The sequence below is a fragment of the Heterocephalus glaber genome, unplaced genomic scaffold (assembly GCF_053883595.1).
Source record: "Heterocephalus glaber isolate CG9 unplaced genomic scaffold, H.glaber_assembly_v1.0 deba00001561, whole genome shotgun sequence".
Classification (NCBI taxonomy): Eukaryota; Metazoa; Chordata; class Mammalia; order Rodentia; family Bathyergidae; genus Heterocephalus; species Heterocephalus glaber.
The window spans coordinates 10,935,297-10,961,080 of NW_028258349.1; the positions used below are offsets into that span (position 1 = coordinate 10,935,297).

At 39.5% G+C, this 25,784-nt stretch overlaps 1 protein-coding gene across 2 annotated transcripts in view; it reads right to left on the minus strand.

The window, feature by feature from the left end:
- Window positions 1-5,925: 5,925 nt before the first annotated feature.
- The window catches only part of Uba2 (ubiquitin like modifier activating enzyme 2), a 31,805-nt gene continuing 11,946 nt past the window's right edge, over window positions 5,926-25,784 (minus strand). For both annotated transcript variants that reach the window (XM_004858893.3, XM_004858894.3), the window contains 11 exons: window positions 22,879-22,946; window positions 22,121-22,242; window positions 19,553-19,652; window positions 17,780-17,946; window positions 15,066-15,159; window positions 14,859-14,971; window positions 13,677-13,832; window positions 12,329-12,425; window positions 10,889-10,994; window positions 8,188-8,324; window positions 5,926-6,780 (listed from right to left, as the gene is read on the minus strand). In XM_004858893.3, the coding sequence (XP_004858950.1) occupies window positions 6,599-6,780; window positions 8,188-8,324; window positions 10,889-10,994; window positions 12,329-12,425; window positions 13,677-13,832; window positions 14,859-14,971; window positions 15,066-15,159; window positions 17,780-17,946; window positions 19,553-19,652; window positions 22,121-22,242; window positions 22,879-22,946 (1,342 nt within the window). In that variant the 3' untranslated portion in view covers window positions 5,926-6,598. The remainder of the gene's footprint in view (window positions 6,781-8,187; window positions 8,325-10,888; window positions 10,995-12,328; window positions 12,426-13,676; window positions 13,833-14,858; window positions 14,972-15,065; window positions 15,160-17,779; window positions 17,947-19,552; window positions 19,653-22,120; window positions 22,243-22,878; window positions 22,947-25,784) is intronic.

Consider the following 25,784-nt stretch of genomic DNA (forward strand, 5'->3'; position numbering starts at 1 on the left):
GACAGGCTCTCTACCACTGAGCTACATCCCCTTTCTTTCTTTCTTTCTTTTTTATTTTTTTAACAATTTTTTTTTTTTTGGTACCGGGGATCGAACTCGGGTCCTTGTGCTTGCTTTTTTAACAATTTTTTTTTTTGAGGGCTGGGGATTTAGCTCAGTGGTTCTGGCACCTGCCTTGCAAGCGCAAGGTCCTGAGTTCAATCCCCAGTACCAAAAAAGCAAAACAAAAAAACCAATTTTTTTTTTTGAGACACCATCTAAGATTGCCCATGCTGGCCTTAAATTTGCAATTCCCTGGCCTCACCCTCCAAGTAGTTGAGATTACAGGTGTGCACCACCAAACATCCAGCCTTTAACTTTTAATATTTTTGTATATGTTACAAAAGGCTAGTTAAGTGGCTTAAATTAGCACATGTTCCTGGGCTGCAGGGCAGGACCACTTCCAACATGTGCCATTGATGGGTAACCTTCAGGACAAGGCATCTGTTATGAACCAAATGGTTCTGGGCAGCTTCTGAGTAGACTATTAGTCTAGTGAGGACAGTTTGATATCAGTTTTCTAGAGGTTCAATGGCTGGGGATGGCACACACACTTGTAACCCCAGCACGTAGGAGGATGAGGCAGGAGGATTGCTATGAGTTCAAGGGTAGCCTGGACTACCTAGTGAGACCCTGTCTCAAAAAGACAAAACAAAACAAAACAAAAAGTATAGCCATCCATTTTCTAGAAGCTCAAGTCAAAAAGAATCTTTCCAGGCTGGGGATTTACCTCAGTGGTTCTGCTACTTGCCTCGTAAGTGCAAGGACCAGAGTTCAATGCCCAGTACCAAAAAAAAAAAAAAAAAAGAATCTTTCCTAAGTTCCACTCTAGTGGAGAGACAAGTAAAATTGATTTCATCAATGTTGCACCCAGGAATCACTGAACTTCCCATTCCAACTTAGGCTTTTAATAAACTTGATGGCCTTTCCAACATTAATCATAGGATACACTCAAAACTTTGGAAAAGTCACATAGTTGAGCTGGGCACAGCTGCATATACCTGTATTCCAACCTACTTAGAAAGCTGAGGTGGGAGGATCACTTGAGCCCAGGAGTTCAGGACCAGCCTGAGCAACATACAGAGACCCCATCTCAAGACACATTAGGCATAAAAGGAAAATATAAATTGTACATGTTATGGACTAGCCAAAGCTGGATAGTACAATCAACAATGTATACATTACCCACCTGGATCCAACAGACGGTAATTTTGCTCTTTCTTTCTGTCCACACTATATATTTTACTTTTTAAAAATTGTAGGTTATCAGCTGGGTGTGGTGGCACATATCTGTAATCCCAGCACTTGGGAGGCTGAGGCAGGAGGATCGCTGCAAGTTTGAGGCCAGCCTGGGATACATAGTGAGTTTTAAGGCCAACCTGGACTACACAGTGATATCCTGTGTTAAAAAAACAAACAAAAAATAACAGAAAAAAACAAACAAAAAAAGCTACAGGTATCATGAAGCTTCATCCCTAATATCCTGAAAATAACAATGGCCTAAACCAGGCTTGGTGATGCACACTTTTAATCACAAAATTCTTGGATAGTAAGAGGATCACAAGTTCAGCCATCCAGAACCACTTAGTGACTCAGTGAGATCTGGTCTCAAAATAAAGAGCTGAGAATGTAACTCAGTTCAATCCCCAGTACCAAGAAAAAAAATTTTGGCCTTTCTAACTCCAAGAACACTGTCATCCCTAAGAAAATAACTTTGTGTGTGTCTGTGTGTTTTAATGGTACCGGAGGTAGAATCCAGGACTTTTGCACTGAGCTACATTCCCAGCAACCTCCCACTTTTTTGGGACACAAAGTTGCCTAGGCTAGGCTCAAATTTGGGATCTAGAACTGGTGTTTATTTATTTTGTAGAATTGGAATATGACTTTACAGTATTCCCACTGTATTCTTAAATTTCTTTTAATTTGCAGAAATCACCATTTTCTAAAACGCCAATGATTAGCCAGGCATGGTGCTTCGTCCCTATAATCCCACCACTCTGGAAGGCTGAAGCTGAAAGACTGAAAATATGAGTCCACCCTGGGTGACCTAGCCCATCTCAAAGTAAAAAGAACAGGGATGGAGATGTAGCTCAATGAGAAGGCTGAGGGTTCATTCCCCAGTACAGCAGAAAACAAAAAGTCAACAACTATGCTAGGCATGGTGGCACACGCCTGTAATCCCAGCACTCAGGAGGCTGAGGCAGGAGGATCTCTCTGAGTTCCAGGCCAGCCTGAATTACAAAGCAAGACCCTGTCTTTTTTTTTTTGTACCAGGGATCAAACTCGGCACCTTGCGCTTTCGAGGCAGGTGGCAGAACCACTGAGCTAAATCCCCAGCCTAGACCTGTCATGTTTTTAAAAAAAGGCAACAAATTATTGAAAAGCCCAGACAGGACTGAAGATTTAGCTCAGTGGCACTGCACCTGCCTGGCAAGTACAAGGTCCTGAGTTTGATCCCCAGTACTGGAAAAAAAAAAAACCTGACGGTTCAGTTGTGGAGTATCACATACTTTTTTTTTTATGGTAATACTGAGTACTGAACTCAGGGCCTTCACACTGAGCTACATCCTAGCCCTTTTTTTTTGAGACAGGGTCTCACTAAATTGCATAAAATGGACTCAAATGTGCAATCCTTTTGCCTCAGCTTCATGAACACTGGGATTATAGGGATGTAGCACATCTGGCCATTTGTGTTATTCCTCTACTTCCTGTCAGCTGGAAGTTGAATCTACAGGCTTTATTAGATTCAGGCTAACAATATGTTGGCAAGGTGCTGCTGTTCTTGGTATTAGCAGGAAGCACCTAACATTCCCACTGGTGCTGCCAGGTCTGATCACTAGATTATGGTGGTGGCAGCCAGAACTGCCCACTGATGAGACCATTTTCCTTTTCAGGTCATCTGTGTATCAACACTGGAGCACTGCACTAACACTGCTCCTTGGCAGCCATGCGTGGAAGGGTTTTGGCATCCATTATGATCTTCGCCTTATCAGTTATTTCATGTTAAAGTGCTGAATCTTCTTGTGGTACATGTTGAGTATGTAGATCAGCCTTTACGCAAACTTGTCACCAGACTGTTCCCTAGGAGGCTGGAAGGTGATCCAACACCATCAGCCTATGGCTGAACAGAGGCTGTTGCAAAGAGCCCTGCAAACAAGTCCCCACTGAGAAGACCCAGATCTGAAGTGTCTCCACCTCTAGGGATCTGCAGGGAGCTTGGCCTACTGTTGGGTTGGGCAAGACTCCCTCCACCTTCTAGTTAAGACTCGCTGCCGACAAAACTGCATCTCATCAAATCAGATGGTGAATGTACAGATACTGCTGGAAAAGGTAGTGAAAGTTGATGCAAAGATAAAAACCTCTTGTCTGCCTAGACAGATACACAGCTACAGACTTAACTGGCATTTTCCACTATGTACCTTCAAATGGGAAGGAACAAAAGAATATATACAAAATACCTGAAACACATTGCAGACAACTGTATCTAAAAGGCAGGCTAATGGGGTGTAGAAGGGAAAGAATTTCACAATTCAATTTCTTTTTTTTTTTTTTTTTTTGGTACCGGGGATCAAACTTGGGACCTTGAGCTTGCGGGGCAGGTGTTAGAACCACTGAGCTAAATCCCCAGCCCTTCACAATTCAATTTCTGGGGAGCCTTTTAGAGTTCAGAATTTTTTTTTTGGTATGGGGAATCAAACTCAGGATCTTGCACTTGCCAGGCCGGCTTGGCACCACTGAGTTACATCCCTGGCAAGAGTTCCTAATTTTAACATTGAGGTGGTATCCTAGTCCTAAGTATAAAATGTTTTTCTAGAGGAAAATTAAACACCTAAAAATATAAAGGCAGAATGAAAGCACAGCCTCGCAGCACTTTGAATGAGCCAGCTTGCTACCAGCAGCTTTTGGAAGGCTAGAAGTTAGTGTACCCTGCAGGGATTGAGCCACAAGCTCCTGAGGGCAGAGACTTACTCAATGTCATTTTTTTTTTTTTTGCTATGTGTGATACTGGGGGTCAAACGCCACTGGCTCCATTTCCAGCCACTTTTATTTCCTCTTTGAGACAGGGTCTCACTAAATTGGCCAGCTGCAATTCAACCTATGATCTTCCTTCCTCAGCTTCCCAGAGTGCTGAGTACAGGCATGTGCCACTGTGCCCGGCTTCAACATGACTTTTCTGAAGGCTCTGACTGCATGCTGAATTTACAAAAGGTATAAAAGAAGGAATAACAGTTAATAAGCTGGAAGGCAGAGTAAGAATTACATAGAGTGGACATCTGATATGGTGGCATGCACCTGTAATCTCAGCACTCTAGGAGACTGAGGCAGAATTTGGAGTTCCAACCCAGCCTGGGCAACTTAGCAACTCAGCAAGACAGGGTCTCAAAAAATAAAAAAGGGTAAGAATGTATGTAGCTCAGTGTGAAGGCCTTGTATTCAATCCTCAGCACTGAAAAAACCAAAGCACCAACCAAACCAAACCAAAACCAAAACATCCACAAGTGGAATACAGTAAGTTATCAATTTGAAAAGGAGCTGTGTATCTAAAAGGATTATTACCAAAAACACACCAAGGGGTGCTGCACCTGCCTGGCAAGCGCAAGGTCCTGAGTTTGATCCCCGGTACCCAAAAAAACCCAAGAACAAACAAACCACACCAAAGGCACAGATGGCCAGTGGAGAAATAGCTTAATAGCTTTCTGTTCTCCGAGGTCCAGCTCAAGGGGAACATGAACTCTCTTCCAGCCAGCACTGTCGTGGCCACATCTGTAGGCTGGATGGAGTTGGGCTGTGAATGGCAGCCTCAAGAAAGGGTGCAGTGGGCGGGGATTTAGCTCAGTGGTTTTGCTGCCTGCTGCACAAGCACAAGGACAGGATTGATCCTGATCCCTGGTACCAAAAAGAAAAAGAATGGGTGTGGTGGCGCATACCTATAATCTCAGCACTTGGGTGGCTTAGGCAGGATTGCCACATCTCAAAAAAACCCAAAAAGAACCCCCCCCCCAAAAAAAACCCCCAAACAATGAGCCTGGTGAACTGAGGAACAATTCAAAGACTAGAGAAGAGATAACCCCCCAAACACACTTTCTCCAGCATCCCAAATCCAGAGCCTGAGTCATAGATGCTGGGGAGAAAGCACTTAAATATTCTCTTTTTTTTAAAATTTTCTGAGACAGGGTCTCACTGTGTAGTCCAGGCTGGCCTCACATTTGTGGTGACCTTCTTGCCTCAGCCTCCTGAGTGCTGGGTTACAGGTGTGTGCCACCATGCTGGGCAAAATCACTTAAATGTTCTCAACCAAAGGGCAAATGTTGACAATACAAATGTAAAATACAACACTGCCATCAGAGACTTTATTATAGAAAGTACTCAATGGGGATCTTTCAAATCTTCATACTCATTAGTACTTGGTCCCACTAGGTTTTATTTTTTTTGGTACCGGGGAGCGAACTTGGGACCTTGCACTTGCACAGCAGGCACCAGAACCTCTGAGCTAAACCCCGGGCACCACTACATTAATTTTTTAAAATTTTTATGCAGTACTAGAGATTGAGCCTCACAAATCCTAAGTAAAGACTATACATACCACTGAGCTACACCCCCAGTCCTGAATTAGTATCTTTTTTCTTTGGTACTGAGGATCGAACTCAGAACCTCAAGCTTGCCAGGCGGGCACTGTGCTGCTGAGCTACACCTCTGGCCCCTGAATTAGTATCCTTTTTTTTTTTGGTACCGGGGATTGAACTTGGGACCTTGCGGTTGCGAGGCAGGCGGTAGAACCACTGAGCTAAATCCCCAGCCCCTGAATTAGTTAGTATCTTAACATAGAGATTTCAGCATGGCTGCAGTAGCTGTAATGCACAAACTTAGTAAGGCAGCAGAAATAGGAACTGTGCAGGCATTGTAACAATTACGCAGATGCCATTTATTTGGTCCATAGTACAGTATATTTGTTAATTTGAGTTTTACAAAACATCAAATATAAATAACCTGAAATTGTAACAATACACAAAAATTGGCTTCTTACACAGACATATCAGGCAGTAAAAACTGAAAATCTGAGTAAATTAACATTGTTTTACATTAATATACATAGCGCCATTTAACATTTAAAAACAGGTTTCAATGCATAGCACTTGATATTTCTTTGAATCTGCCTCAGTTAAGAGTATGAAAATGGTTAGATCTAGGCTAAAAATAATTCTTCTTCTAGCCAAAAATAAAGGCATAATATTTATAACCAGGTATCAACTTTACTAAATCACAATATTTTTAAACTATTAAATGATACCTAAGGGTATTTACATTAAAAAGGCAACATGCATTGTGTTGTTTTATCTCATAACTGGTTATGCACACAGTTTGTTCAAAGGGTTTAAAAACTATATTCCTACTTTCAATACAGCATACTGCAATGTTTCTAATAGTTCTAGCAAAATGAATGCTTTCAAAGGGAGCAGAATCACTTTCAAGTCACTGGTGTCAGTTTTCCCTTTGGAACAAAGGATATAACAAATGATCTGGTTGTGCCCAGATGAGCTGACAGAGTAAGGGTTTTTGTTCAATCTAATGCTATGACATCATCAAGCTCTCCCCTTTGTTCCATACGAGACCTCTTTGCACTGATATTCTCTTTCTCATCTAATTTCCTCTTGCGATTTCTCTCATCTTCATTACTGTCAGCATTATTTGAAGGACCTTCTTCGTCTGAGTCAACTATGAGCACATCATCTTGCTCTTGTGCTTTTTTCAGAAAAAAGAAAAAAATGGTTAAAGTGTGGGAGTTATTAGTGGCTCACCAATAATTAACATATAACTTAAAAATAACTCTTCGACTATATTCCAAACTTAAGAATGGCTCCACTACCCTTATGGAACTTCACACATCGCATATTTGTTTCTGAACTGTCTTAAATGTCTGTATACAACCAGCACCAATTTTCTTTATTTTGGGGGGGAATTGAACCGAGAAGAATTAGAACAAGCATCACATAACTCAGGAATCATTATGCTTCACTGGTTTTCCAACTTGAAAGTGGAGGATGCATATCCTAAGAGCGGGTGAGATAGACAGTAACAGTAACAGTTTTTATAATGTGGCACAAATTGTTCTGACCACTGTCCACATAACAATCCATTTCATTATGACAACTCTATAAAGAAGATGAACATTATCCATTTTCCACCAAGGTACAGTGAGGCACTGAGGTATAGTAGTCCAGAGTAAGGCTGGGATTCAAATCCACTTAGAGGAACTCCAAATTTTATGCTCTGAATCTTACACTAAAGGTGGTTTTATCCCCTCATCCCCATGTACAAATCAAAAGCAGAACACTTATTTTATTGTTATATTGCCTCTGAAACCAATGAATAGCGGAAGACCAATAAATGTTTATTTCAAATCACCATTTCAAACTACAATTGAAAACTGCCAGAGCAGCCCCAAAGGAGACCGTTTCAGTGGAGGGAAAAGGTCACAAATCAACAGCCCATGAGACAGCCGTACTCTAGTCTCCAAGTCTGTCCGCCCAAGCTCTCAGGGAATACTGGAACCAAGAGTAAACATATCCCAAAGAAAGCAAAGGAAATGCCAAAATGGAAGGAGAGAAATTAGAAAGTGGTAGCTTTAGTTTCCTGAATAAAGAATGAAGGGAAGGAAATAAACATCCAAATCAGAGCACCGTAAACAAGTTGTTTGGAAAAGCACCAAGTGGCAGCACTGAAACTCCACTTTACCAAAGTCACATTGGCTTAAAAGAAAACTCTGAGTGCTAGAATTCCATACTTACCAAGCATCTATTCACTCAAAATGACCAGATGCATTGACTGGTTGCTCCTAAATAAAAGAGGTACGGCCTACTCTGTAGCCAGAACTGACTTTATGTACTAGTAAACTGACATTTCCAGTTGTAAAAGCCAATTTAAAAATAACAGGGTTTTAATTTTTTCTAAGAATTTCCCTCAGTCTGAAATGTGTCCAGGGGTCATATATTCAAAGGTCCACAAAATCAATACTAAACCAATACATACCTCTAGTATTTTTATGGATTTCTACCTCACAGTCAGCACTCAAACATGTAACCAGAGCTTGTTTCTATATACTGGGGTTTGGTGGATGATGAACCACCTGCTAGTTGGGCCAGGACTTACCTGTGGAGGTGGAAGGCTGGGCACCATCATCGCTGCCATTGGTGATGCTTTTGGTGGCATCTTCGGCTTGTTTGGGTCCTACTTTATCTGGGGCATCACCCACAACTTCAAATTCAACATCCTTCCCTAGGTCTTCACTGTAAGAGAACCATATACCACAGAATAGGACTACTGCTATGACTATTTACACAGTGAAAAGAGCAACCAGAGAAAGCTCAACATATACACTAGTTCATATCATATATTTGAATTCTGTTTAAAATATTAAAAAGATTATTTACAATAGATTTTTGTGATAGTTCAAAACTTTAACTCAAATGAGTCAAAACTAATCCATCTTTGAATCAGGGGACAACTTAAAAAGAAAAAAAAAGCTAAATAACTTTTATTACCAACGCATAAAACCGAATCTGAAATGCTGTAGCCTAATGTAACTTTTTTTTGGTGCTAGAGATCAAACTCAGGACCTTGTGCTTACGAGGCAGGCAGCGGAACCACTGAGCTAAATCCTCAGCCCCCTAATGTAACTCTTAGATGTTACTTCACCAGGTGTGCCAAAAGATTCCATATATTCTATTCATAATCTGATTTTGACCATGGTGGCATTGGTGTTTTATGGGTAGAGCTACATGATTTCTGGGTTTTTTCTCCCTTTTTTGGAGACAGGGTCTCACTATGTAGCCCAGTCTGGCTTTGAACTTGGGGCGATCCTGCCTCAGCCTCCCAAGTACTGGGATTACAGGCATTTGGCACCACGCTTGGCTTTCCACCATTTTTATAGGCAGCACCCTGCTTTTCTTTGAGTCCCCAAAAACATGTATGAAACTTTAATGTATGAAAGTCAAACAGACTTACATATTTTTTGTGGGGGGGGGGCTGTTCCCAAGAGAGCTAAAAAATATGGTTAAAAAACCCCAAAGCCCTAATTATACCTCCTCTTTTATTATTAGTTATTATTATTATTATTATTGGGTACTGGGAATCATACTAAGGAACTTGCACTTGCCAGGCAGGCGTGGCACCACTGAGCTAAATCCACGGCCTTACATTTCCTCTTTTAAATACCATGTGATATTTCCACTTTATTGTACATGTCTTCATAGTCATTTCTTTCACGAGTGGACACAAGCACACCACTGACAGCCAACTGGTGTCCAACAATCACAGCCTGCCTAGTCAAGTCTATCTTTGACTCCATTATGTAACCATGTGAAACTTACACTTCTCACTAATGATCCCCATTTAGTCTTTACTGTCATTAAATGCTTTTTATAAAACAAGTATAAAATGTTAATCTCTCCAACCAACCACACACACACTACACAGTGGTATACAGATGACAACAGCGCAAAATGGATGCTAAGCAACACCAATCTAAGTCTTTGTGTCAGTTTATGGGTAAAAATGAGGATTTTTAAAAAGGCACCTTGTTCAGCATATTAATATATGAGTGGCCAGGCATCTTGGCACATGCCTATAATCCTGGCATTCTGGGAGTCTGGGCAACTTAGCAAGACCCTGTTTCAAAACGGAAAGGGTAGCCAGGTGTTGTGGCAAATGCCTGTAATCCTAGCACTTAGGAGGCTGAGGCAGGAAGATCACCTGGACTACACAGTGAGTTCCTGGTCAACTTGATCTACATAGTGAGACCTGGACTCAAAAACACAAAACAGGGGCTGGGGGTGTAGCTCAGTGACGCCACACTTGCCTGGCAAGTGCAAGGCCCTAAGTTTGATCCCCAGTTCCACAAATAAAACAAAACAAAACAGGGCTGGGTCTGTAGATCAGTGCAAGGCCCTGGGTTCAATCCAAGGTACCACCAAAGGGGGAATAAAAAAAGTACAGGATCATTTGTATCATAACCTTGCTGGATATATATAAATATTCTGTAACACAAAGCAGTTTGAGTACTTTTTTTTAAAGCAGGCAGGAAGTAAAAGCAAATAGAAAAAATACATGACTCAGGAATCTGTACAGGATAATTCTTTTTCATGTGTGTGTGTTTTCTCTTTTGGTACCAGGGATCGAACTCAGGATCTTGCAGTTGTGAGGCAGGCGCGGTGCCACTGAGCTAAATCCCTGGCCCTGTGTTTTTTATTTTCTGAGAAAGGGTCTTTATATGTAGTCCAGGCTGGCCTCAAATTTGAAATCTTTCTGCCTCACCTTCACCACTCCTGGGACTCTAGGCCTGTAACACCATGTGCAGTGGGATAATTCTTAAGTCTTCTGTTACATTACAGAATCACAAATAAAATTATTTGCCTTGTGGGAGAAATATTTCTTCTTTATAAAAAGGCTGAAGATTTTATTGCCACTTGATTACTGAAATAAATTCATCTCTGATTAAAACTATTCAAAGTCCTAGAGTCCATGTCATTCTATCAGTCATTATTGTTGGCAGTTCTTTACTTTTGCTTATCCTTTTTAGTTCTTTTTTTTTTTTGGTACCGGGGATTGAACTCGGGTCCTTGGCTTGTGAGGCAGGCAGTGGAACCACTGAGCTAAATCCCTGGGCCTTATCCTTTTTATTTCTGAATCCCCAAATTTTTTCTCTTGATTAAACTTTAGGGAACTCACTAGTCAACTCTAATGTACTGCAGTTTTGAGTGAACAGTAGAGTTTAAGGGTAAGAAAACATTTTTCTTCCACTTTTGTTTGTATATTCATAATTTTCTATACTTAAAATAACAACAGTGCCTACCTATGAAGGATGTTGATCAATAAAGTGTAGTCCTGAAGGAAATCATCTGCTTGAAGTCGGCTGCCATTTCTAATTCCGAATTCTGACAACTTCTTATGATTATTAGCTAGGAAATATGAAAGGAATATAGTTACTTTATTTACATCTTCATGACGTCAGGTAGGTTTTTAAAAAGCTAAACTTATGTTATAGGCCAAACCGTGTCCCTCTAAAATTTGTATGTTGAATGTAACTGCTATTTGGAGACAGTTTTTTGAAGAGATGATTAAGTTAAAATAGGTCCTTACTACCTGAGATTCTTGACCAGTTTCCATTTTTAAGCTAACATTTGAAAGAGCTGGTGAGAACTAAGGGGATACCATATGATTATAAACACACTTGGGAGGAGGGGCATGAAACCGCTGGTTAGAATGGGGCTTACATATTCAACTAGATTCCTAAAATAGACTAGCACCCAGCCAATACGTAGTCTTCAATTACAAATGAATTTATGCCCTCAACAATTTCTCAACAAGCAACTACCATCAAGAATTCTGACACTAAATCTTTGTTTTGTTTTTTTGGTGCCGGGGATCAAACTCGGGTTCTTGCACTTGCATAGCAGGCGGCGAAACCACTGAGCTAAATCCCCGGCCCCTGACACTAAATCTTAAAGACAACTTAACATTTAAATCCCCATCAGGATCTAACAAAGTATACTGAATAAATGACAGCGGGACAAATAAACATATGAGAAAATAGTGCACCTAACCTAAAAGAGATAGTACAACACAATTCTCACTAAGGAGGTTGAACAAAATCAAATGCATTCTGCTTTATGTAACAAATACATTAACAAAAGGGATGATCTGCTCTTTTTTGAGGAGGGCAGTGCTGGGGATTGAACCCAGGGTCTCCCAGAAACAAGGCAACTGCTCTATCTGAGCTAAACTCCCAGGTTCTGTTTGGAGTTTTGAAAGGAAAACCTCAGAAAATTAAAACTGGGCACTGATTTGCAGTAGTATTTTCTGCTGTGGAGGAGAAACAGGCTATCAAGGCTTTCTTACTCCTGCACAAAACACCCCAAAGATTTAATTGCCTTTTCCACTCTGAATTACCGAACAGTCTCCTCATCACCAACTTATCCACCTGCACTCATGATATAGGAAGGGAGGTGCCCTGGAAGTGGATCAAGAGTATCACAGTTACTGTAAATAGCATCTGCGCACTGGTCACTGAGAAACTGTCCCTAAGACACTGGAATAACACAGAGCTCCCAAATCTGGAATTGTGATGAGCCCACCAAGGCCAACATTACCGTGAGAGAGCACCTCCTTGACTAAACATCACCTCTATCACTGTGAAACTGAGTAATGTACAGTGAATGTATAAACTAATGTATACTCCTTCCTTTAGCAGTTCACCCAAGTGAGGGGAATGAAAAATGCAATGATATAATACCTTCTGTCTCTCCTTCTTCTGAAGATATTAGGATTGTTCCTTTTCCATCTTCAATTTGAACATCTGGTGCAACCATAGCAAATTTCTCTTTCACTATCTATAAGGAAAAAAGATTCAAAATGCTAACATAGGTAATTATATACCATAAAAGGCCTAGACATTTTTTCTATGAAGGCTCCTATGTCCCCCTTCCATTGGAATGGGGTTAAGTTATTCTTAGGGCAAGCAGGAAAACTGGGGATTTATTCATATTCTATGCCCTATATATGACCACTATTACAGATCAGATCACACTTCCTCCAAATAGGGGATCCAGAACTCCTTGACTGACTCTTGGTATTTTATCTTTTCCTGCAGGCTGGGAAATGACCTACACACTTGAAATATTTTATTTCAGTCTCTGAGCCAACCCTGTAATGGAAGATGTTAGATGGAAAAATCTGTTACTAAACCGATTCTCAGATAACCATGACCTTTCCAAATCCAATCTCTCTTTAAATTCTAAGATGTATTTAGAAGTAGTAATATTCTATTAAGTTCTAACTGCTTCTAAACAATAATTACCCTACAAATAGAGGAATTGTCTTTAATCCCAACAGTCAACACATAACAGTAATTATTTCCTAGAAAGTGAGACACCCACCCTCTGATGGTCAGTTCACCAAGACCTGCTGTTTCTCTGACTAAAATGTGAGTGCAAGTCAGTCTATCCTGTGTAATCAATTCTAAGAGAAAGGCCTATCACTATCAAGCCTCTTTTCCCAAAAGGGAAAGGCTTCTTCCCCCAGCTCAGGAGGTATGTAAATATGTAGCACGGTGATGGACACAACAGAGGAATAATCTGAAGTAATCAAGTTAAGAAGTGACACTCTTTACAGCCCTTTAATATGAAGATACTAATTGGGGTTTTGCTCTGCTGCAAACACAAAACTTTTCACAATGCATGCAAATACTCTGTTCACTGCCATAGTCAGGACTTTTCAAGGATACCTGTTTGGCTGTTTAAAACAGCCAAATAGTGGGATTTACCCACTATCTGGTAAACAAGAGCAAAAACTCTTCTGCTTTCCCAATATTGTGTCATCTCTGTACCATATGGAGTAAGCATCCCAGCCAAACACACCTATATCATTCTAGAATATGAGACACATATTCTGGAAATATAGAGAAAAAAGCCAGCAGGAATCCAGACAGTGGAGTAATCTAAGAAATCAGAGCAACTCACTTCAGTAGTCAGAACTTTTCAGAGTAATGATCAGGTGTTAGTTTATCATAGTAATAATGTGAAGAGCAAAAGGAACCTGGATTCCTCCCCTTTCCGGGAAAAGAGAACCAGCCCTGCACTCACCTTATCTTGTAAGGTGAGAACGCTCACTTTGTGGACATTCAGCCGTACAGTCACCTCTGGCTTGCTGGCACATACATAACAATTGGGGTTGGGAGGATCCAGTGCACAAGGCACAAGAAGCTTCTTCCTCGGGTTTGGTTGCTTATTCAAAAAAATCTTCAGAGAAAAAACACAAGCAGGAATCAGAAATGTGAGTTACAATTCTACACAGCAATCTAAAAATCTTACTGTATATGCAGTTTTTAAAATGACTGAAATATTCCCCTTTACATTATATGGCAAAAAGATCAGGAAAATCATAACCTTAAGAGTCTGATTTTCCCACCATCTTTCCTAATCAGCTACAATGAACAAGGCTAGGTTTACTGTAAAGGCACTTTCTTTGACTTATACAAAACTCTAGATTTCTCTGCTACCTAACCTAACAGTAAGGATATAATCATAAAGGTCTCTGGTATCATTAAATCAGCTTGTGGGTGTTCTTCCTGGTGTTTATTCACATCAACTTTAAGTGCTCAATAAAATCAATACATTCACTTCTGTAATTTAAAAATGCTTTTACTGATGTCTGGAACCAAACTGACTGCATTTCCTCATTTTCTGTGACAACACAGTTAACATAATTACATTAAAAATATAATGTATACAGATAATAATATTATTTAATACTCTCCCAAAGAACCAAAGTAAATACAGTATACTGAAATTAAGAAAGGTCTCAACTCCTGTAGCTCAATGGCATAGGGCTTGCCTAGCATGTGCAAAGCCCTGGATTCAATCTCCAGCACCACAAAATGGCGTGCATGCATGCATGCACGTGTTTTGTTTCCAGAGTTGAAAAAACAAGGATCTCATTCATAATTAATTTCTTTAAAAATTCTGTAAAGCTGGAAATGTTAAAAGCAAATTTGCTTCTATTTCCATTTATCAGATAAAACTAAAAGAGGCAAATGTGCTTTACCACTGCAATTTCCAGGAAAGTTAAACAGACTATAAAATAACTGAACAGTTATTTTCCATCCATCCATCCAACAATTTTGTTGTTTTAATTTTAAAAGTTGTCCATTAAATTTTATTTTTTGGTGCTCAGGATCAAAGCCAGAGCCCTGCAGTGAAATATACTCCCAACCCCTATAAATTACTTTTAAAAAGAAGCTGAATTTATAAAATAGAAATACTCACTGTTCTACATTGATCTATTTTTCCTGATAAAATCTTTAATCCTTCCAATACTATCAACCCGGCAATCACTGCATTAGTAGTAGCAATAGCAGGAATAATGTTCCCTGCCATTGCTGGGGGAAAAAAAGATGGACATATTTGGCTGTTAAAAAAGAAAATAATACACTAGAGGTTTCAATGACACAAATGAAGTACAGAACAACTTACATTTTATATCGAATCTGCTCTTCATATTCATACTGAAAATATGCATCCTGAGGTTTGCTGCAGAGGTGACAAAATCCATCGCTGATGGGTCATCCTGCCAAAACATAAATAAGGTATCAAGTCTTCCCACAACTTCACCAGTTTGACTAGTAATGCTTCAGAGCGGTACTTTCACCTGTTTATAAAATTGCAGATAGTCAACAAGAACAAGAGACGATCCTGAAGAGATGCTCATCAGCAAAGTCTTAGAGTAAGTAGCCTAACGGTTTGAGTTATAGCCTGAACTCGAGTTTGATAAGGCCTTCTGCTTTGAGAAGATTCTATCCCAGTGTAGAATTCAGAAGCAACAGAACCATCGGATGTGCCCCTTTTCTCATATGATGCCCAGTGCAAAACTCTTCAGTGTACAAAGTTAAAGCCATGAGATTTGCTGCTAAAAGACTTACACCAAGCAATGTTACTATTTTATTCACACTTTAGGTCATTTTTTAACAAATAAGGATGGCTACTACCAAAGATGAATGACTGCTGTGTTGTGCCTGACACACGCTAATGATGCAGCAAAGGTTTGGAGCCTGACATGAGCTCAACATATGCCTAATTCAACACCAAATTCAAAACTGTTTCTCTCTGTTGTAACTAATTTCTATTCATATTTTTGGTAAATTCTTGAGCGAGATATAACTGTTTCTCTCTGCTTTTTATTCTCAAAAGGTAGAGGCACATTCCTGTAATTCCAGTACTCTGGGAAGTTGAGATAGGAAGATGACAAGATCAAGCCCAGCTTGGGCAATTTAATGACTTAGTCAGACCTATCTCAAAATTAAAGAAAAAGCCAGGCCTGCTGGCACACAGCTTTAATCCCAGCACTTGGGAGGCTAAGGCAGGAGGATCACCATGAGTTCAAGGCCAGCTTGAACTACATGGTGAGACCCTGTCTCAAAAAAAACAAAACCCTCCCACAAATAAAATTAAATGGGGGTGGGGGGCACCCACAGGCAGGGGATATAGCTCAGTGCTAAAACCTGGTACCAAAAAAAATTAAAATAACAATTCTCAGTTCCAAAAGTTCTTTATTCAGTTACTATAAATTGATAAACTTTCTAAGTCACTAGAATAACAAAAATATTGAAAAACTACCTTTAATGTCATGCAAGTAAACACAAGACTAATGTTTGTTTGTTTGGTTTTTTTGGTACTGGGGATTGAACTTACGACCTTGCACTTGCGCAGCAGGCACTGGAACCACTGAGCTAAATCCCTGCCCCAAGACTAATGTTTATAAGAATCTCAAGAATCTAAATTTACTAGCACATCTGATCCAACAAAAGTCCCAAACTTTGTGTACACAAAGCAATCTCAGGTTTCTAAAACTGGCCAAACTCTTTCCCTTACATTAAAATCCATAGTACATCTTTACCATCATAGGAATATATAAACCTTATCAGATAACTTCTGTATATAATTAACATCAAGTAAAACTTTTGAGCCTGGGGGCATAGGCCCATAATCCCTGTACTCTAAGAGCCTGAGGCAGGCTGCTCCCATGTTTGAGCTCAGCCTGGGCAATTTGGCAAGAACTTATATCAAAATAAAAATGGACTGAGGGCCAGGGATTTAGCTCAGTAGTTTGGCCGCCTGCTGCGCAAGCGCAAGGACCCAAGTTTGATCTCCAGTACCAAAAAAAAAAAAAAAAAGAGGTATGCCATCGGACCAGGATTTAGGTCAGTGGCCTCACAAGCCCAAGGTCCTGAGTTCGATCCCCAGTAGGGCAAAAAAAAAGAGGTACACCCTGAGTTCAATCTTCTGTTAAAAACAAACAAACAAACAAACCCTCATGCAACATGTAACTACAAGCTGAGTGTAGTGGCTCACATCTGTAATCTTAGCACCCAGGAGGCTAAAGCAGGAAGATCACTGTAAGTTTGAAAGTTTGAGGCCAGGCCAGGATGTACATGGTGAGTTCAAGGCCAGCCTGAATTAGAGACCTTGTTACAAGAAACAGAAAAAAAACCATGTAACTGCAGAGTACTATTAAATATTATTTGAAGCTTAAGAGTAAATCCATCTCATTATTATACTGAGAGGTCTTTTGCTCAGACCTCCTAAAAGTTGTAATTATTTCAACAGAAAGGCAATTTTAATCACTTTCAAGGTCAAATGAAGCCAAAAGACTGTTGTCTCCAAAAGGATTTTGACTTCTATTAATACATCTATATTGAATTTAAAGTCTATTTTCTTTTTTTTTGGTACCGGGGATCAAACTTAGGTCCTTGAGCTTGTGCAGCAGGTGGCAAAATCGCTGAGCTAAATTCCCGGCCCTCTATTTTCTTAAGTCAGTGGAACAATCTACTCTAATAAATTCACATTATTTTTCTTGTCAATATTATAAACCACAAACCCTTTACTAAAATCCAAAATGAAGTTTCACGATACTGCTTGAAATCATATACAGAAAATTCACACTGCAAATATAGTAAAACATCCAAACCAAATTAAAGATACATCCTCAAGATCTGATAATACCTCAAAAATTCCTAACTTCTATTACAGCTCAAGAACTAAAATATACATGTGATATATATATAATTGACCCATTGTCAGGGATTTAGCTCAGTGGTTCCGCCGCCTGCTTCGTATGCACAAGGTCCTGAGTTCGATCCCCGGTACCAAAATTAATTACTTAATAATTGACACACATTTTCAAAACAAACCTTATCCCATATGAGCTCAGCTCCATCCCCTTTTTCAGCTAAATGAACTCTCAAAGTCTCAATGCTCTTTGAAAAAAGATGTGCATAGCTCTTCACATCTAGAACCTGCTGGTCTTTCAGACCTAACTGGGGTTCATTTTGTTGATCTGATGCTTTGGTTTCCCCTCCTAAAAAATAAAATAAAAATAAAATTAGAAACTTCAGTAATAAATACTATTTCTCCACTGGGTTCCATTTAACAAATTCAATCCTTCACCAATAAGGAAAAAAAAGCTAGGCAAAAAAAAAGACAGTTGGGCCAGGGATTTAAGCTCAGTGGTTTTGCCACCTGCTGTGCAAGCGCAAGGACCCGAGTTCAATCTCCGCACCAAAAAAAAAAAAAAACAGTGGAGAACACCTATAATCCAAGCTACTAAGGAAGTCCAGGCAGAAGGATCACCATTTGTAAACAGGAAGGGGAAGAGAGGTTGAAGGGAGGGGAGGGAAATGGGAAAAAAAAGAATCAAGATGTATCATGTACAGGTGCAAATTCCATATGATGAATATTATCATTATGTGTATCAACAATGTACCAATAAAATTAAAAAAAAAAAAAAAGAAGGATCATCAAGTTTGAGGCCAGCCCAAGCAACTTAGTGAGACTTTCTCAAACAAAAAATGAAAAAAGGACTGGGGATGCAGCTGTCTTAAGAGCCCTGAGTTTAATCTCCAACACTAGAAAAAAAGGAAAAAAAACCAAAAAAAACCAAACCCCCTCTATTAAAATAATTATCACAATAGAAATATCTGTACAAGTAAACTGTTACAAAGTTGAGATAGGGGGCCGGGGATTTAGCTCAGTGGTTTTCCCACCTGCTGCGCAAGCCCAAGGAACCGAGTTTGATCCCCGGTACCAAAAAAAAAAATGTTGAGATAGGGCTGGGGATTTAATTCAGTGGTTCCAGCGCCCACCTCGCAAGTGCAAGGTCCTGAGTTACATCCCCTGTACCAAAAACGAAAAAAACACATTGCTAGGCTGAGGATTTAGCTCAGTGGTGCTGCCACCTGCCTTACAAGCACAAGATCCTGGGTTCGATTCCTAGTACCAAAAAACCCCCCAAAACAATAACAAAAAAATACATTGCTAATTAGGTCTTGAAGAAATACTCAAATTAAGTGTTGAAGAAATAATCATACGACTACAAAGATGGATATGCACATACACTCATCACAACTCTTTTTTGAACTACTTGTTAATCAATAAATGACTAAATAATAACTGACTGAAAAAAATCAAGAGTATAGTATTCTATTCCAGCATTGCAAACCCCAAAACCAACAAAACAAAAAAACTTGCCAGGCGTGGTGGTACATACCCATAATCTCAACACTGAGGAGGCTGAGGCATAAGGATTGTGAATTCAAGGGCAATCTAGGCTATATAGTGGACCCTGTCTTGGACAAGACATGACAGAACAAGACAGAAAAGAAGGGGAGGGCAGAGGGGAGAAGAGAAAGAAATGATAGTCATATTATTCAAAATATTATGGTCCCATTGATGTAACATATACCTAATTGCCTGTGTCTATGTGCATGAAATGGATGAGAACACTGCCTCAACTGTTTAATGTGGCTATTCTTGTAAATGATGGTAACTCTGATTGATTTCTGACACTGTTTTGAATTATTTGAACATATGAACACATACCATTTTCAAGAAACAACAGGACATTTGAAGATTTTAGGTGAGGGAACTTCAGTTTAGGTATTCCAAAATCTAAATGTATTCTTTACCTTGATTTTGTACTTCAACCCAGTCCAATGGAACTGGAGGTTTCCTTTTCCGCCACAGTTTGTCCATTGTCAATAGATACCTGATATCATCTTTAAAAAGCTTTAAAAAAAAGGAAAAAGAGAAATTCCATGAACTCTATAGGCCCCAAGTTTAAAAATATATATCACACTTTCACTGCTGGTTTAAATATTATACTGTGAAATCGTATTTAAAGACACTTTCAAAAGCCAAAAGATAAAGCTCAAATGTTTTGTAAAAGAAAATTTTACACAGAATCCCTACATATAAGAGTTACAAGCAAGGGCTGGGGATTTAGCTCAGTGGTTCCGCCGCCTACCTCGCAACCACAAGGTCCCAAGTTCAATTCCTGGTACCAAAAAAAAAAAAAAAGTTACAAGCAGGAGCATTCTGAAAAACACAGAGAAGCTCTAAACTGTGGTAACTTCCCCAGCCCTCATGAATCACGTCCTCAGAAGCTCCCCTAAAACTCCAAAAATCTATCTGAAGCATCACCACAAATTAAGGGACTCAAACAAATATGCATCAACTCTACAAGAACTGAATACAATCACTGAGCCTGGAGATACCAGTGACAGTATCTCCAAGTTTGTAGGTACATGCCAATAAGGCATATTTATTCTACAAGTACTCAACAGAAATTCCTAACTATCTGTAACATATTCAAAATGTGATCTCAGTACCCTCCTTCTTATACGCACAAAGCTTTAAAAAAAAAAAAAAGCACAAAACTGACAAGCAAATAAAAAAAAAATGCTATCAGGCCGGGGATTTAGCTCAGTGGTTTCGCCACCTGCCTTGCAAGTGCAAGGACCCGCGTTTGATCCCTGGCACCAAAAAAACAAAACAAAAAAACAAACAAAAAAGCTATCACACATAGACTAAGAAACCAGCACAAGAAAATACGTGGTGGGATTTCAAGTAACTTTAGTATTTTTACTTTTTCCTTATCTGGATTTTCTATTATTTTTTTAACACAATTACGTGAAGAAATAGTTAAAGAGTATACAACTGTGGTTCCGGCACCTGCCCCACAAGTGCAAGGGTCCCGAGTTCGATCCCCAATAACAACAACAAAAAAAGTATACAGCTGGCTTAATTAATTTGCTTTTTTGAGACAGGGTCTCCCCCTCTGCAGTTCAAACTGGCCTTAAACTCTCAGCCATACGCCACCATGGCCAGCCAGGCTAAATTTAAACAATGTAACTACTTCTTCAAAATATACTCAATTTTTAATTTTCTCAAAACAAGTAGATATACAAGTAAGTAGAATACAATTTAATGTAAAAATCACAAAACTGTGTACTATAAATACTTTGGTTTTATCTAATAAGGAAAGACTACAACACTACACGTGCAATTAGTGAACAAAGAGATCAGTCTATTATGATCTGGGTAACAAATGCAGCTGAACACAATTTGCAGAGGACACTGAAAGTCTGGGTGAGCAAAGCCTGCCAGACAAGGGAGAATTAGCAGTTTTCCAAGGATAAACTCCATGTCCTTCTCCTTTCCTGGCTATTACTAAATATTAAGAGTGTCCCAGAGTTCTGTAACTTCTCTTCTCTACCTTGTCCTTGATACAGCAAGTACATTCCCATTAATTAAATTACATCTATACACTTGAGTCCTAACCATATCCTTAGACTAAATTCTTACTTATCTAGAGAATCACTTATCATGGATCTAATGCTCCAGAGCAATCTACAGTTTGAAACTGATTGTACTATATTACCTTCTCCTACTCGTCTAACCCCCTTCATTCACTTACTTCCCACCTCACCTGTCTCAGAGAATGGTACCTCTGTTCTATCCAACTGCCCAACAAGAAACCAGGTGTCATTCCTGATTCCTCCCTGCTCCTCACCATACACACCAGAGTCTTGCTGAGGTTATTCTCTTCCATGCTCTAGTGGGAATGCAGATGGCACTGCACACTTCCAGGAGCACTGTTCCATATTGGTTAAATATGAAAATCAGATCCTACAAAGGGGCAGTACATCCCTCTCGATGCCCTTACAGTGGTCCTGAAAGATTCCCTTTCAATAGTCGCACTGTTGTAGGAACAAAAATAGGTACCGAGGATAACAATTTGAAAACTATTGTTGCTAGCCATATCAGTTTAGTATATTTTAGGTATAACAGAAATACAAACCATTTTCCCAAGAACAAAAACTTTGTGAGAAAATAAATACAAAAGGCTTAAAAGAGTCAAGCTGTGAAATCTGTTATGAGGAAAAGAATACAAGCTGTTGTTAGGACAACATTTACATACATACAGAGCTTAATTTAATTTTAAATGCTATTTAAGGATGCTGGGGATTGAACCCAACGGTGTCAGGCATGCTAGGCAAGAGATCCAACACTAAGCTAGCTACACCCTCAGCCCTTTTATAAATTTTAGGGTCTTGCTAACTTAAGTCTCGAACTTGCCTCACCCTACTGGGCATCTGGGATTACAGGTGTACCTTGCCCAATTCTATATACTACTGTAAAACAGAATCAAAAATATCAAATCTATCCAAAATTGTAAAGAAAGTAAACCTAACCTTAGTAAAAAGTTTAACTGGATCATATCCAGTTGATTTAGCCCATTCCTTTGTGGAAATACGTTTGATGTCACCATCTTCATTAGATGTTCGAGCTCTGGCCTCAGCTTCTGTTGGTTCCCCTATAAAACAAATACCGGGGTTTTTTTTTGTTTTTGTTTTTTTTGGTGTGTGGTATTACTGGGGATTGAACCCAGGGTGTTGATGCTACAGTCCTTTTTCATTTTTTATGTTGAGAAAAGGTCTTGCTAAGTCACTAAATTACCCACCTGGGCTCGAACCTGTGATCCTTCTGCCTCAGCCTCCCAGAGAGCTGGGATTACAGAATGTACCACCAGGCCTTACCTCATCTTATTTTCGATGTAGAAATGAGCTCTCACTAACTTGTGGGGGCAGTCACTCATGGAAGTCACTTCATTGAGTTCCAGGAAAAAAGAAAACACACTCATCGGCATTTTTTGTGCCTCAGTGTCTAAAGGCCAAATGCTTAAGTTTACAAAAGCATAGTCCTGTCATCAGATCTGAATGAATCCTACCTTTAATTATTAAATTTCTCTTCACCAATAAGTCAGAACTACTTTTCTGTAAATATTGCTTTAAAAATGAAATAACATTTAATGCTTAATAATGTTAAGCATGTAACATATTATTGAGCACATAACAGCAATTATTATCCTTCTCTTAACCCACCAATACTAAATTACCAAAATAAAGGTAATAGTCACTAATAAGAAAACATGTTAAATATGTTTACTCACAGGCAGCTTCAGGGTCAGCTCTGTCAGGGGATACTTCTTGATCAGCATCTTCTTCCCCAAACAACTGGCTATAATTTTAAAGTAGTGAATATTTATGAACAAGGCATTTGAACAAATGTGGCAATTTTTCCTACTCTCCTCACAAATAATACAGTACTCCATGTTTAGTGCAGATAAAGAGTAGTTTGCTACTCATAAATTACATTTCATAAACCAAAGAGAATTAAAGCAAACTGTTTAAATAGCTTTCATGCTAACAATAGCCACAAAACATGATCTACATACATTTCTATCATCTAAGCTCTGTACATCCTGATGTTAAATATCTGTGATCAACATGCCGGGGATTTAGCTCAGTGGTTCCGCCGCCTGCCTCGCAAGCACAAGGTCCCGAGTTCAAAACCCAGTATCAAAAAAAAAAAAATCTGTGATCAACCAATCAGTAGCCTTTATAAGCCCTCTTGAGATGTTTCAACACCAGAATAACATTTGTGAAGTACACCTAAAGCTAGGTGTTCTTATCACACACCTGCTAGATGCAAGGTCCTGTGACAGGTAGAGATAATCAACAGTGAACAAGACACTTTTATTTTAACGGGAGTATATATATATTTTTTTGCAGTACCGGCGATCAAACTCAGGACCTTGTGCTTGTGAGCCAGGCTGGAGCCACTGAGCTAAATCCCCAGCCCTGGTAGTATTTGCACAGAGACTTAGAAAACAGGCTGGAACTTGTAATCCTCCTGTCTCAGCCTCCCAGAGTGCTTAGATTACAGGCACATGCCATAACTGGCACTTATGTGTGGGAGTGGGGTGGGGGGCCCTGTAGTTTAAAGCTAGAGCCTTGTGGATGCTACTAAGCTCTCTACATCATATCTACAACCTAACCAATTTTTTTTTAAACAGTAGTGGGGATCAAACCTAGGGAATGCTGACCTAAATCCCCAGCCATTTTAATTTTTTTTTGGTACCGGGGATTGAACTCGGGACCTCCTGCTTGCGAGGCAGGCGGCAGAACCACTGAGCCAAATCCCTGGCCCCAGCCATTTAATTTTTAATTTTCATTAGTAAATGTTTGCAGTACATAACAATTACATTCATTGTGGGGAGTCAGAATAATGTACAGAACCCACCTTAATTTTACTTCCCCTTCCCCTACCCAGCCCTTTTTAAAAATTTTGAGCTGGATCTGGTGCTACACACTTGTAAATCCCAGCACTTGCGACGGTGAGGCAGAAGGATTAGTGTGAGCTCAAGGCCAGCTGGGCTACACAGTGAGTTCAAGGCGAGCCTAAACTACAAAGGGAGACTCTATCTCCAAATAAATAAATAAATAAATACATACATACATACATACATAAATACCCAAAGGAAAAAAATTATTTTGAGTTTCTCAGTAACATGCCTAGGGTGGCCTCAAACTTTCAACCGTCCTATCTCAGCCTCCCAAGTAGCTAGGATTAGAGGTATGTATTGCCACAGCCAGCATTTGCTTTTTTTTAACTGATTAAAGGAACACATTATGGAGCACAATCTTTTCTCCCACATATTATTTACGTATCATTTAATGTCTTCTGATAAGAGGTACCTAACAGATTTGAACATATCGATCTTTTCCTTTCATTGTTACTATGCTTTGAAGCTTAAGAAACTGATCCCTAACCCTGAGGATAAGAACATCCTCCTATAAGGTTTAAAGTTTTGTCTGTTACATCTCAACCCTTAATCCATCTGGACTTAATTTTTCTCTATTATCCACACTACAGATTGAACTCAGGGCCTTTGCACTTAACTACTATCACCAGCCTTTTTTTCTTTTTCTTTCTTTTTTTTTTTTGGAACCGAGGATCGAACTCAGGTCCTTCTGCTTACAAGGCAGGTGGTGGAACCACTGAGCTAAATCCCCGGCCCCTTTTTTTATTTTTCATTTTGGGTCTCACTGACCAACGCAACTCCCAGGGTTCAGATTGAATTTACGATCCTCCTGCCTCAGCCTCTAGAGCGCTGGGATCACAGGTATGTACCACCATAGCAGGCTTAGACTTAATTTTAACACATTGTTTAAATTATGGAATAAAACCATTTCCCACATTGATACCAACTACTACTCTACCTTTTATTTAATCCCTTCTTTCATTTGAGATCTCTATGACCTTGGTTTTGAGATCTACAGTCTGTCCCAAGATGTGTTTATCCCTACACCAGCAATACATCAATTATTTTTAATGTGAAATTATTTTTGTTTTTAAGACAAGGTCTTACTTTGTAATGCAGACTGATCTGGAGCTCACTATGTAGACCAGGATAGGCTCCAACTTGCAATCTTTCTGCCTCAGCCTCCCAAGTGCTGAGATTACAGGCCCAAGCTACCACTCCTGCCTACAGTGTTACAGAAATCTCGGAAAGAAATACACAGACAGAATTCCGATAAAATAACAAAATTTCTTCTCGCCAGTGGGCAGAACACGCCAGAAACCAGTCTGGTCAGTATCCGACCCCTTTGTTCAGCATTTCCCTTTTTGTATCCTTTTTAGCCATTATCTCATCCCTAGTGGTCTTTGATATGTAAATACAATCCCAGTACCTATTTACAAATCACAGACACAAGACAGGCCATGTACATTGTAAATTCACCCTGGCCTGGTAACTTTGTTAGGTTAATGAAGTTACCCCTTAAGAGTCAGATAATCCTCACCTTAAACAAGGAGTTATGGGAAAAGTAAATCTTAAAAGAATACATTACTTATTTTGCTTCTACAATTACCTTAATATTCAATCTATTAAGTTATCTAAAACTTTTCTGTATCAATAGTAAATCTTGACATTTGTTAGGACAAACTGGCCCATCATCTGTAGGAGTGTTTTGGCTCCTTAGTCTCTAACCTTCCATATACATTTATACACTT